This window comes from Lepidochelys kempii, chromosome 3 (assembly GCF_965140285.1).
Source record: "Lepidochelys kempii isolate rLepKem1 chromosome 3, rLepKem1.hap1, whole genome shotgun sequence".
NCBI classification, from domain to species: domain Eukaryota; kingdom Metazoa; phylum Chordata; order Testudines; family Cheloniidae; genus Lepidochelys; species Lepidochelys kempii.
Genome location: NC_136382.1, coordinates 127,194,217 through 127,207,998, shown reverse-complemented (window position 1 = coordinate 127,207,998; position 13,782 = coordinate 127,194,217). Strand labels below are relative to the sequence as shown.

General features: G+C 42.6%; 1 protein-coding gene across 6 annotated transcripts in view; it reads left to right on the top strand.

The window, feature by feature from the left end:
- The window catches only part of RPS6KA2 (ribosomal protein S6 kinase A2), a 476,226-nt gene that overhangs the window by 311,345 nt on the left and 151,099 nt on the right, over positions 1 to 13,782 (top strand). For all 6 annotated transcript variants that reach the window (XR_012158128.1, XM_073337900.1, XM_073337901.2 and 3 more), the window contains one exon: positions 8,452 to 8,533. Coding sequence is in view for 5 of the 6 variants with exons in the window: in XM_073337900.1 (XP_073194001.1) it covers positions 8,452 to 8,533 (82 nt within the window). In the remaining variant the exon portion in view is untranslated. The remainder of the gene's footprint in view (positions 1 to 8,451; positions 8,534 to 13,782) is intronic.

Genomic DNA, 13,782 nt, shown 5'->3' with positions numbered 1-13,782 from the left:
AGATTTTCAGAGAGGCCTGTGGGAGTTAGGCATCCAATTCTCATTGACTTTCAATGAAATTTGGTCGCATAATTCCCTCAAGGCCCTTTGAAAATCCTATGAAGCTCATGATCTGAGCTCTGGAAATCCCAGATTTAGTGAGCAAGATAGCAACCATTAAAGTTAAAGCATGGGACTTGGAGTCAAATGTTTCAGCTGCAGCTCTGCCAGTGACACCACGTATGGTCTTGAGCTTTCACTTACCTTCTCTGTGCTTCAGTTTGCCTATCTATAAAATGAGGTTATTGATCACTTCCTCAGAGTGGTACTGAGAAAACTTTATGGTGCTCAGATGAAAAGCACCGTGTAACTGCAAAGTAGTATTATCTTTAAGAAAGATAAACTAGTTTTGCATTGTCACTTCCCTCTTTAATGCCCACAAAAGCCATGTTTGTGCACACATTCCATTGCTGTGTGCATATTATACATATCTATTACAAAACAATGTACAAAGACTAGAAACCACAAACCATCACCTGAATGTCCTTTGGTTAAGCATCCACGTTTCTATGGTCTGAATGAATGAGATCTCCAAACCTTTGCAAGTGTGACCCTTGCTAGCAGCTGGTGAGCCTAATTTAAACCAAGTGCCAAAAATCTGTGTTTTAAGTTTATTTTTCTTGGTTTGTTTGAAAATATATTCCTCAGGCCTGAACCCTTGATCAATCTGCCTTACTCAAGAAACTGATGTACTCCTAAAATCAACTGAGTTACACCAGCATAAAATGGAGAAACAGTGTCAACCTGTCTAGAATGGCTCACAACTATGAGTGCTGACCTCGGGGCAGACGCTCCAAACTAGTTGTATGTTCTAGAACATACAATTTCACCAGTCCAATAAAGAAAGAAAGAAACCCAGTAACAAGTGTGAACTCCTGAAGCAGTATAACTGTCTTACCATGGAGTCACAGACAGTCCCCTTGGCATTCCACTCTATCTTCCCACCCAGGTAAGCTGGACTATGTGATTATCACTTTACACCAAAAATCACAACAATACTCCGTTTACTCCCAGTCCCAAAGTACCAGTCAGTCACTTACCCCAGGCCATCTGTACTCCGATCTCAAACCAAAGACAATGCCGGTAGCCAATCCTGTAATAAACTAAAGATTTATTAACTAAGGAAAACGAGTTATTTATAAGTTTAAAACAGGAAACATAAACACACACAAATGACAGGTTTCAGAGTAACAGCCGTGTTAGTCTGTATTCGCAAAAAGAAAAGGAGTACTTGTGGCACCTTAGAGACTAACCAATTTATTAGAGCATAAGCTTTCGTGAGCTACAGCTCACTTCCTCAGATGCATATCATGGAAACTGCAGCAGGCTTTATATATACACAGAGAATATGAAACAATACCTCCTCCCACCCCACTGTCCTGCTGGTAATAGCTTATCTAAAGTGATCATCAGGTGGGCCATTTCCAGCACAAATCCAGGTTTTCTCACCCTCCACCCCCCACACAAATTCACTCTCCTGCTGGTGATAGCCCATCCAAAGTGACAACTCTTTACACAATGTGCATGACAATCAAGTTGGGCTATTTCCTGCACAAATCCAGGTTTTCTCACATCCCCCCACCCCCATACACACACAAACTCACTCTCCTGCTGGTAATAGCTCATCCAAACTGACCACTCTTCAAGTTTAAATCCAAGTTCAACCAGAACATCTGGGGGGGGGGGTAGGGAAAAACAAGAGGAAACAGGCTACCTTGCATAATGACTTAGCCACTCCCAGTCTCTATTTAAGCCTAAATTAATAGTATCCAATTTGCAAATGAATTCCAATTCAGCAGTTTCTCGCTGGAGTCTGGATTTGAATTTTTTTTGTTTTAAGATAGCGACCTTCATGTCTGTGATTGCGTGACCAGAGAGATTGAAGTGTTCACGCAATCACAGACATGAAGGTCGCTATCTTAAAACAAAAAAAATTCAAATCCAGACTCCAGCGAGAAACTGCTGAATTGGAATTCATTTGCAAATTGGATACTATTAATTTAGGCTTAAATAGAGACTGGGAGTGGCTAAGTCATTATGCAAGGTAGCCTATTTCCTCTTGTTTTTCCCTACCCCGCCCCCAGATAGAATCACAGAATATCAGGGTTGGAAGGACCCCAGAAGGTCATCTAGTCCAACCCCCTGCTCAAAGCAGGACCAATTCCCAGTTAAATCATCCCAGCCAGGGCTTTGTCAAGCCTGACCTTAAAAACCTCTAAGGAAGGAGATTCTACCACCTCCCTAGGTAACTCATTCCAGTGTTTCACCACCCTCTTAGTGAAAAAGTTTTTCCTAATATCCAATCTAAACCTCCCCCACTGCAACTTGAGACCATTACTCCTCGTTCTGTCATCTGCTACCATTGAGAACAGTCTAGAGCCATCCTCTTTGGAACCCCCTTTCAGGTAGTTGAAAGCAGCTATCAAATCCCCCCTCATTCTTCTCTTCTGCAGGCTAAACAATCCCAGCTCCCTCAGCCTCTCCTCATAACTCATGTGTTCTAGACCCCTAATCATTTTTGTTGCCCTTCGCTGGACTCTCTCCAATTTATCCACATCCTTCTTGAAGTGTGGGGCCCAAAACTGGACACAGTACTCCAGATGAGGCCACACCAATGTCGAATAGAGGGGAACGATCACGTCCCTCGATCTGCTCGCTATGCCCCTACTTATACGTCCCAAAATGCCATTGGCCTTCTTGGCAACAAGGGCACACTGCTGACTCATATCCAGCTTCTCGTCCACTGTCACCCCTAGGTCCTTTTCCGCAGAACTGCTGCCTAGCCATTCGGTCCCTAGTCTGTAGCTGTGCATTGGGTTCTTCCGTCCTAAGTGCAGGACCCTGCACTTATCCTTATTGAACCTCATCAGATTCCTTTTGGCCCAATCTTCCAATTGGTCTAGGTCCTTCTGTATCCTATCCCTCCCCTCCAGCGTATCTACCACTCCTCCCAGTTTAGTATCATCCGCAAATTTGCTGAGAGTGCAATCCACACCATCCTCCAGATCATTTATGAAGATATTGAATAAAACCGGCCCCAGGACCGACCCTTGGGGCACTCCACTTGATACCGGCTGCCAACTAGACATGGAGCCATTGATCACTACCCATTGAGCCCGACAATCTAGCCAGCTTTCTACCCACCTTATAGTGCATTCATCCAGCCCATACTTCCTTAACTTGGTGACAAGAATACTATGGGAGACCGTGTCAAAAGCTTTGCTAAAGTCAAGAAACAATACATCCACTGCTTTCCCTTCATCCACACAACCAGTAATCTCATCATAAAAGGCGATTAGATTAGTCAGGCATGACCTTCCCTTGGTGAATCCATGCTGGCTGTTCCTGATCACTTTCCTCTCATGCAAGTGCTTCAGGATTGATTCTTTGAGGACCTGCTCCATGATTTTTCCAGGGACTGAGGTGAGGCTGACTGGCCTGTAGTTCCCAGGATCTTCCTTCTTCCCTTTTTTAAAGATTGGCACTACATTAGCCTTTTTCCAGTCATCCGGGACTTCCCCGGTTCGCCACGAGTTTTCAAAGATAATGGCCAGTGGCTCTGCAATCACAGCCGCCAATTCCTTCAGCACTCTCGGATGCAACTCGTCCGGCCCCATGGACTTGTGCACGTCCAGCTTTTCTAAATAGTCCCTAACCACCTCTATCTCCACAGAGGGCTGGCCATCTCTTCTGCATTTTGTGATGCCCAGCGCAGCAGTCTGGGAGCTGACCTTGTTAGTGAAGACAGAGGCAAAAAAAGCATTGAGTACATTAGCTTTTTCCACATCCTCTGTCACTAGGTTGCCTCCCTCATTCAGTAAGGGGCCCACACATTCCTTGGCTTTCTTCTTGTTGCCAACATACCTGAAGAAACCCTTCTTGTTACTCTTGACATCTCTGGCTAGCTGCAGCTCCAGGTGCGATTTGGCCCTCCTGATAACATTCCTACATGCCCGAGCAATATTTTTATACTCTTCCCTGGTCATATGTCCAACCTTCCACTTCTTGTAAGCTTCTTTTTTATGTTTAAGATCCGCTAGGATTTCACCATTAAGCCAAGCTGGTCGCCTGCCATATTTACTATTCTTTCGACTCATCGGGATGGTTTGTCCCTGTAACCTCAACAGGGATTCCTTGAAATACAGCCAGCTCTCCTGGACTCCTTTCCCCTTCAAGTTAGTCCCCCAGGGGATCCTGGCCATCCGTTCCCTGAGGGAGTCGAAGTCTGCTTTCCTGAAGTCCAGGGTCCGTATCCTGCTGCTTACCTTTCTTCCCTGCGTCAGGATCCTGAACTCAACCAACTCATGGTCACTGCCTCCCAGATGTTCTGGTTTAACTTGGATTTAAACTTGAAGAGTGGTTAGTTTGGATGAGCTATTACCAGCAGGAGAGTGAGTTTGTGTGTGTATGGGGGTGGGGGGGATGTGAGAAAACCTGGATTTGTGCAGGAAATAGCCCAACTTGATTGTCATGCACATTGTGTAAAGAGTTGTCACTTTGGATGGGCTATCACCAGCAGGAGAGTGAATTTGTGTGGGGGGTGGAGGGTGAGAAAACCTGGATTTGTGCTGGAAATGGCCCACCTGATGATCACTTTAGATAAGCTATTACCAGCAGGACAGTGGGGTGGGAGGAGGTATTGTTTCATATTCTCTGTGTATATATAAAGCCTGCTGCAGTTTCCATGATATGCATCTGAGGAAGTGAGCTGTAGCTCACGAAAGCTTATGCTCTAATAAATTGGTTAGTCTCTAAGGTGCCACAAGTACTCCTTTTCTTTTTACACACAAATGAGTTAGTCTTAAATTTAAAATGGTCATATAGGATTCTATAATAAGCAGCTCTATATGTCCTTTAGGGCTGACCAGGCTAAGCAGCCTGGGGATCTCTTGCTTATGCTCTCTGGACTCGAAGATTCCTCAACAGAAAGATCCTAGTTTCTTCTTGTCAGGGATTTTTATCCCCTGTTCCCCAGAATCCAAGCAGATGGGATGAGTTCATGCACAGGTTTTCGCTTTGTGGAGGAAGTTACGAATGCAATCAACAAGGTCTCTGTCCTTTGATGCTACATAACGCTCATTTTGCCTTCAGTGTGTCATCTTGTGTGCAGGATGAACACTTTACCTTAATTAATACTGCTTTTCCTGTTCGAGTTAGACAATGACAGAGGTTTACAATGCAAACAGTATAACTTTATACCATGGGATAACAAAATTATAAGTAGGATTAATGCATGCAGCATCCTACTAACATTTCATGAAGTCTACACACGAAACACCTTCTTATAACTTTACTATCTGTTTGGCTTTACCTCTTGGTTAGTATAGTTCCGACTGGTTTCCAGCTATGCATTTGTCAGTGCCCAATGAGGCCTGGGGCCTTGGCATAAACTGGCGCCCGGTCTGCCAGTGTCACACACTGATGAAACAGACCCTACAGTTTTATTCCTGAGACAAACTATATTTAGAGGATTTATCCATTTTCCTGAACACTGCAAATGGATAACTATCACTACATCTGTTACAAGCTCCCTGGGATGAGGGAATTTGGAAACCATTCACCAGCAAATGTATGTCCTGCAGAGGAAAGACCATAGTAGTCTTGTGTTCTGAACATCTGCATTTAAAAACAGTCAGACCAAGTAAGCATTGGCTGCTGCAGTGAGATGCAATGTTTAGGGTTTTTTTATTTAAAAAAAAAAGGTGAAGGTTGGGGGAGGGTTTGTTCTTTCCAGATCAGCAATTGGCAGCTCTCCTTATTCCAAATGCCCCAGATCTTTTGCTCTGTTGTAGTTTCTCTCTATCAAACTTAATCCCAACTTTTCAGAATATGGGTATAATAAATATTTCAGAAATGGTTCAATGGCAGTCTTAGATTGTACTGCTGTATTTCGTTATTAGTCCTCTAAATTGGCTGTTTACAGTTAACATTTCACAGCTAAAATAGCTAGTCTCTGGTGCCACAGAAATACTTACCAAAGGAAGACTTGGTCTTTTGGGCAAGGTCCACACACTTTAGAGAAGGATCAGCGTATAACGGGGTACAGATTCAACCTAGCTTGGGTTGTGGGTGATTGCTAGTCACCATTCAGGGAGCTGTGTGAAATAAGTTAGTGCTCGCCATACTACAAAAGGCACTATTTGGTAGCTTCAGCTGAGAGGCCTGGGATTGAATGCCCCTGGAAAGCTAGCTGCCTCTTCGCTCCAGTAATGGTCCCTACAGGTTAGGACAGGGTGGGGAAGCTTGCGCGAGGGTTGCTTAGGCTGTTCCGATCTAGGTTTTCATCACCACAATGTCTGAGATCCTTGTTTAACTTTATAGCGCCTTAGTCTCCAGGACTGTCAAGTCACCACTCTTCATGGCTACTAGCTGGAGCCAACGCTCTGCTGCAGGATGCTTAAAGAAACTTCCTTTGTCATCTAGGAGAGCTGCAGGTGCTCAACGTCTCTAAAAATCTTATTTAGGTGCCTAAACAAGGGTTTAGGTGTCTAGCTTTAGGCAACCACATAGGCTGAGGGGAATTTTGACAATTCTATTTGCATTCCATTGTACCTTTAAGAATAATAAGACATCGTTTTGCAATACAATGCATTTTTGTTCCATGTCCTTTTTGGTTTGATGATGATTTTGATGTCCTCTAAAACAGGACACAATGTTCCTTGACTCATTTTGTTTTGGAGGGGAATGCAGACGAACTGCAATATCCCATGCTACACAACAGCTGACAAATGACTAATAATTTAAGTTGATGATTTTTCTTATTACAGCCATAGGGATATTACTGGCATTGCAAGATTATATAGCATGCAGTGAGGGGTTTGGGTTTTTTTTTGTTTTGTTTTTGCCCAGTACTTTGACCATTCCAGTTTAATATTCCTGCAGGTATAATGTGCTGTGCTGCTGACAGTGGAACGCCGCTTATGAAACATTATATCTAATACTGTCCACTTGATTGGGAGTTAGATACAATGCCAATGTTTAAAGGTGAATAACAATGCTGGAACTCTGGGGTTTAGCCAAACTTGCTTATGGTGATTTATTTTTTTTCACTTCCTATCCCCATAATGCCAGACACTATTTCTGAGTAGAGTTGAGTGAAAAACATACAAAAAAGGTTCCATGAATAGTCTCAACTTTTAAATGATTAGCTTTGGCAATGTCCACTCCTCTTTCTGTCTTTGATTGCCATGAATATTTGAGTAATTGAGCTTAATTTAGCAAGAATGTTAATGGAAAATCTATTTTTAAAATTGTATCTGTAGAAGCCAGATTTTACACTTTGCACACACAATTATTGGTGGTAGCATTGTTTGCATGTTTATCAGATCAGGAAACGAAATACCAAATAACACATCTGTCCTATCCAAATATTTTTATATTCCACTTCGCTTCTAGTATCTGTCCAGCAGCAGAAGTCCTGAAACACCCTAGAGAACAGCTTCTCAGATTGTATTTCTGGCCCTTTTGGAACCAGTAAATACTGGAAATCGACTGAAAGACCCTGCTCTTCTGAGATTTCTTGCCTTATTGATAGATCAAGGAGGTATGAATAGTTTGGAAAGCTTCAAACTAAGTTTTGGGAGGCTTATTGTGACAGAACTAAATTGTTTTTCTCCCTTTCCCTTTTGTCCCAAAAAATCATCTGGGACTAGATAGGAAGAAACTGCTGTACAGAATAAAACAAAACAAAATATTTTGTAAATTTGCAGAGTCAAAAGGTGTAATAATAGGAACCTTTCACAGATGTACACTGGGCAAACTATCTGTATTGTAATGAACAATTCATTCATCAGATGTAGCCTTTTTTCTGTTCATGAAGTTTTCATAAGCAGACTTTGATCTTTAAAATTTTATTTGCTTACAGTTTTACAGGACTTATGCACACACATGTCAGCTTCTGGATTGTTAATGAACTATTCACTTCAACTACATGCTTAGCTTGTCAGTCATGAATAATGAATCACATAGTATGGTTTCTTCTTCCTGAGTCAAATGATTAAACCTTTTTAAATGGGCTGAACACATCTGGGCACAAATGGCAAATATCTTGTTTTCATGCAAATACAGCAAGTTATGCGAAGAACAGCCATTCTCCAGACATTCATGTGAATAGCAGTTTAGAAATCAAACAAATGTTTGCAAACACTATTACTATTCGACCACTTTAACTGGATGTGTAAAGAACAACTGATCATATTAAACATGTTACCTTTAGCAGAGGGCAATAGGGTAGAAAATGAAGCTTACAAGGGCCAGCTAAGCCAATTGTTTGTGAAGTAAAAACTAAACACTTTGAATATTAACTTTTCCTTAGAATTCTTGCCGTCTCAGTATCCATTACTCCATCAAATTCAGCAAATGCTCTCCCCTCAAACCACTGTACTTGATTACATTGGTGTCTTACTTTTGTAGGTATTTCTGGTGAGGAAGATCAAAGGATCTGATGCTGGCCAGCTTTATGCCATGAAGGTACTTAAGAAAGCCACTCTGAAAGGTACGGATTAAGACACTGGGCTGAACACGCTCTCTCCTGTACTATAGAGTTTACTTTTCTTGTGATGTGTAGGATCTGTTGGCATAGTTTTGTAGGATCTAAGAACACAAAAGCATGTTCTTATCAGCCTCCACCATTCTGTTTCCTCATTTTGGACTGAACTTACTAAAACTCCACACTTTCAGTGCAACATTGTGCCTTTAAATAATTGCACCCAAAATTTTGCACCTCCAAGTTATTTGCAGGATCAAATAATAGATGTGGAAATGTTATTTAACAGCACCTGAAAATCCGGCAATAGGTGCAGGTGTTCTCATTTGCACCTGCAATAAATTGCAAGCAGTGTTATTTGTGGGTACCAAATTAGAGGGCAAGTTCTGAAAATTGGTCTCTAAAATTTTTACATCAAAAAAAGTTTTTCATGACTGTTTAGCCATTTTAAGAAAATGCTCAATATTGTTGTCACTATCACTAGAAAATGCAGTTATAGTTTGTGTTCATAATAACTAAAATGCTTAGGCAAGGAAACCTGTGACTGATTGCTACTCAGATTGAGCTATGGTACCTATTACAGATGGAACAACAGTTTCTCTCTCTCTCTCATTATTTACTTTTTTTGGTAACAAAGACAGACTTGGTTGCCATATGGAAAATTAAAATGTTGTTCTGCTTTCTCATTTTCTTCTAGTTATAGCTATGGTTGAGAGAGAGTTCAGTGAGTCAATTCACTTGTGGTTTTTTTCCTTTGCTGGCCATACAGTATGGGAGCCAGAAATTATATAAGGAATTTGGTATTTGCTAATTCTGCATGACTTATTCACTATTTTAATAAGGATTATTTATAGTTGTTCTAGGGGGGGTCACTTTTAATTTGTATCCGAGTGTTGGCATCTCTCTGAAATACTTTTTATGTAAATGTATTTCAAGAGTGGAAAATAACTCTCTATTGGTAAACAGTAACCCTATTGAATGATTGTTGCCATATATCTGAAAACTCACAGGCTCAAACTTTCAGGAATGGCAAATTATTTCTGGGTGCCTAACATCTCTCAATTTGGAGATCTACAATCAGCAGTAATTCTATGTAATCTTGGTTATGACTAACAGCACAGTAGATGTCAAGAGGCTGATGACATGACACAGCAATTCTCTTGAGCACCAACCGAAACGTGCAAATAGGAAACTAAGTACTCACGTAGCGCTATCTGACGTCAAAGCCCTTTACAAACATTAATTACAAATGCTGAAGCAGCTGCTGATCTTTCCATTTAGAATTTATATAGAAGAGTTTGCACTCTGCTGTTTTCCTGGAATAAACATCCATCTAAATATTTCTGCTTCCAATGGATAAATATTTGTGTGTGTGTGTGTGTGTATATATATAATATATACACAAAGTGTATAATGGAGAAAATCCTCAAGTCTTTATTCACAGTCAAATTCTGCAGTACCTCAACTATTCAAAACTGAGCGTTCTCCACCTGTGAAAGTTATTTCTGCTCTGTGAGAAATCTGAGGAAAGAACACCTAGCTTGTTATTATTTTTGTGAACCCACGTAGCCCTTCCCCTGTGAGAATTTTATTTTTTCACATCTCTGTATAGATGCGTAAGGTCCTTCCAGCAGGAATGACCTCTGGCTTTCTATCTTGTGCAGCACCAAGTACACGCTCACCACTTAACCAATAATAGGATATATTGTCTTCAATGTTGTAGCTGTGTTGGTCCCAGGATATTAGGCTGTGTCTACACTGCCACTTTCAGCACTAAAACTTTAGCTGTTCGGGGGAGTGAAAAACACACACCCCTAAGCGACAAAAGTTTTAGTGCTGAAAAGCGCACTCCCGGCAATAAAGTGAATACCCCTCATTCAGGGTGGTTATTTTTTATTGCCAGGGTAGAGCTCTTCCCCCGGCAATAAAGCATGACTACACTGACCACATCGCAGCACTGCCATGGCCACGCTGTAATGTGGGCAGTGTGGACATACATACCCTTAGAGAGACAAGGTGGAACAGATTGCTTAGCATAAGTAGCTAACACACATAAATTGGTTAGTCTCTAAGGTGCCACAAGTACTCCTTTTCTTTTTACATTTCAAGGGGTCATTCAAGGTGAAGTGGCCTGTTAACATCTTTCCAGTCATGAAGCAGGGAGGGGGAAAACCAGGGTGAGTTTGTTAGCAGGTTACAGATTGTTGTAATAAGCCATAAATCCAGTGTCTCTCTTCAGTCTTCGATTTTTAGTGTCTAACAAAAAACAAGCTCACAGCTCGTCTTTTTGAAGGCGTTGTGCAAGTTTATTTCAAGGATGAGGACTGGGAGGTCAGATGAGTGATCACTTTGTTTCAGAGTAGCAGCCGTGTTAGTCTGTGTTCGCAAAAAGAAAAGGAGTACTAAGTGTTGACCCACAGGTGATACGGTGTTTTTGTCTCTTATGTTTCTGTGTGAGTTCCTTTTGAGCATGTAGTAATTGTCTGGTTTCACCCATTTTGTGTTTGGGGCATTAGGACACTGGATGTGGTACACCACATGGTGAGAGAGGCACATGTAAGACCCATGCATCTTGAAAGGTGTGTTAGGGGGGTTTTCCAGTCCTCATAGCAGTGGAGAGATGTCTGCAGGTTTTGCATCTGTTCTGGCAGGGTCTGGTGCTGCTTTGAGTTGGTGTCATAGACACTGACTCCGTGGGTGCTCCAGGGTGCTCAGCATCCACCAGCAGCCGCCTTATCAGCGCCTCCCCCTCCCTCCCTGAGACTACCGCCCACCGCAAACAGCTGTTTTGTGGCCTGGAGGAGGGATGGGGGAGGAGCAAGGACATAGTGCGCTCGGGGGAGGGTGTTGGGTGGGGAGGGGCCAGAACTGGGCGTGAAGAGGAAGAGTGGGGGTGGAGAAGGGGCGGGGCAGGGATGGGGCCTTAAAGGAAGGGGTGAGTGGAGGCAGGGTCTGGGGCAGAGCCGGGGGTTGAGCACCCCCAGCACTTTGGAAAGTCAGTGCCTGTGGTTGCTGTGTCTTGGTCTGTGGGGAGCTTGCTTCTGATGATAAGCTTGGAGAGATAGGGAGGTAGTTTGAAGGCCAAAAGAAATTCTACAACCTCATCCCTCATGAACCCACCCCAGTGTCCTTCTGCGTGCTTCTCAAGATACACAAACAAGGGAACCCAGGGAGACCCATCATACCTGGTCCGGGCACTCTTACTGACAGAATATCAGGACTCATAGAAACCATCCTCAAACCACTCACTGCACAAATGTCCAGCTTCCTCCAGGACACAACTGACTTACTCCACAACATTAACAAAATCTCTCAGAACGCCATCCTTGCCACCATGGATGTCACCTCCCTATACACCAATATTCTTCACAATGACTGCATCACTGCCTGCCTCAGATATTTACAAAACAATGGACCACACTTAGATATCCACTCCAAACACATCGCCAGACTCATCCACTTCATCCTCACCCATAACAATTTTACATTCAACAGATGCTTCTGGTTCCCCTCCCCCTGCATCTGCACAACATCACCATGCTTCCTAGAATACTCCACAGCTGCTTTTCTGACATTTAGTGGTAACACCTGGAAGTTGTGACAGGAAAGTGATCTCTGCCAGATCCCACCTGCTCCATTCAGATTGGTCACACTGTAGAGATCCCAGTCAGAGGGTATGTTTTCACTGACTTTTGTGCCTCGAGCTACTTGACCCTAGGGATCAGCATAGGGTAAAGAACAAAAGTTTCTAACCCAAATCAAAGATGTGGGGAGGTCCACATTAGCTTCTTACAGACATGTTATCTACCTCGAATTAACTGGCAATCAATTCACTTGAGTTACAAAAGTGAAGACCGCCGAGAAGCGTGGTGTAGGAAGGGAAATATTAAAAGAGCTGCAGTGAGAGCTGCTGTCAGTGAAGTTCCAAAGAATTTGGCACAGAGGATAATAGTTTTGACAGCTTAATTTGATCTTTAAGTGAGTTTTAAATTATTGCTGCCCACCCACACTGAGCAGGGCTGGAAATCCGTCCAATTTGAGATATTTATTACCATGTCAAATGATGGGCACAAATGCATGAGTGCTTGCTAGCTATAATTCAATAATTACTGGCAAAAGCATGGCTGCCCAGACTCTTCTTCTCCCCCCCCCCACCCCTGCACTGAACAGCATAAAGCTGAATGTCACCTTCCCATAAGTAAGGTTAAGATTTTTGTCATGGATATTTTTTAGTAAAAATCAGGGACAGGTCACGGGCTTCCATGAATTTTTAGTTATTGCCTGTGACCTGTCCCTGACTTTTACTAAAAATATCCCTGACAAAATGGGGAGGGAGGAGTGTCCCACACGTATAGCTGAGAGGTCCAGGGGCCCCCATGGACTGGCAGCAGGGCAGCTGGGGGGAGGGCCCACTGGCCACAGCAGCCTGGTGCTCCGGGGGGCATTCCCCCCTGGCCGTCTGCGACAGCTGAGAGCTGCCACGGGGCTGAAGTGAAAATGTCAGACATATTTGGAAATCGTGGATTCCGTGACATAATCATAGCCTTACTCATGAGTAGCCCTTGCAACCCCAAAAACCACATTGGTTGTTTTTCTGTATGAAGGTACATTTACAACAACATAAGGGAAATGGGGCAGGGGGAAATGACAGTTTAGGGAAAAAAGGGGGGGTGCAGAAAACCTTGCTGTTTGGATTAGTCTGAGGAACTAGTTTGTGGGTAAAGAAGGTGCGGCATTTAATGCATGTTTTAACCAAGGGTTACCCACTTATGATGAAACTCTTATTCTTCATCAGTAGATAATCTCTCCAGGCTGTTATGCCTCATTAGTCAGCATGATCCCAGAGTTCAGTGACAGCAAAGGTTATTGTAAAAACAGTACAGAACCTTTCACCTTCAGCAATCAATAGTTTCCAGCATTCACAGCTCCCAATGAGCCAGCTCTGTACCAAGAGAGCCCTGAAGTTCAAATATATGTGTGTATAGAGAAACATAGTATTTAGAGATGGAAGAGATCTATTAGATAATGGAGTCCCTCCCACTGCAAGGGCAAATGTATCCCCAGTTGTGGCTGTATTGTATATTAAGCTGATATTAGATTTTTAATATTAAACAATCTTAGAATGGAACAGTTGCAAGGATATGAGTAGTACACACGAACTCTTGTGACAATAAAAATAACCCTTACCAGTATTAAAATAGTACATGTATGAGTAGTCATATATTTATGGCATGGATACGTGATAGTGGAAAATTCTA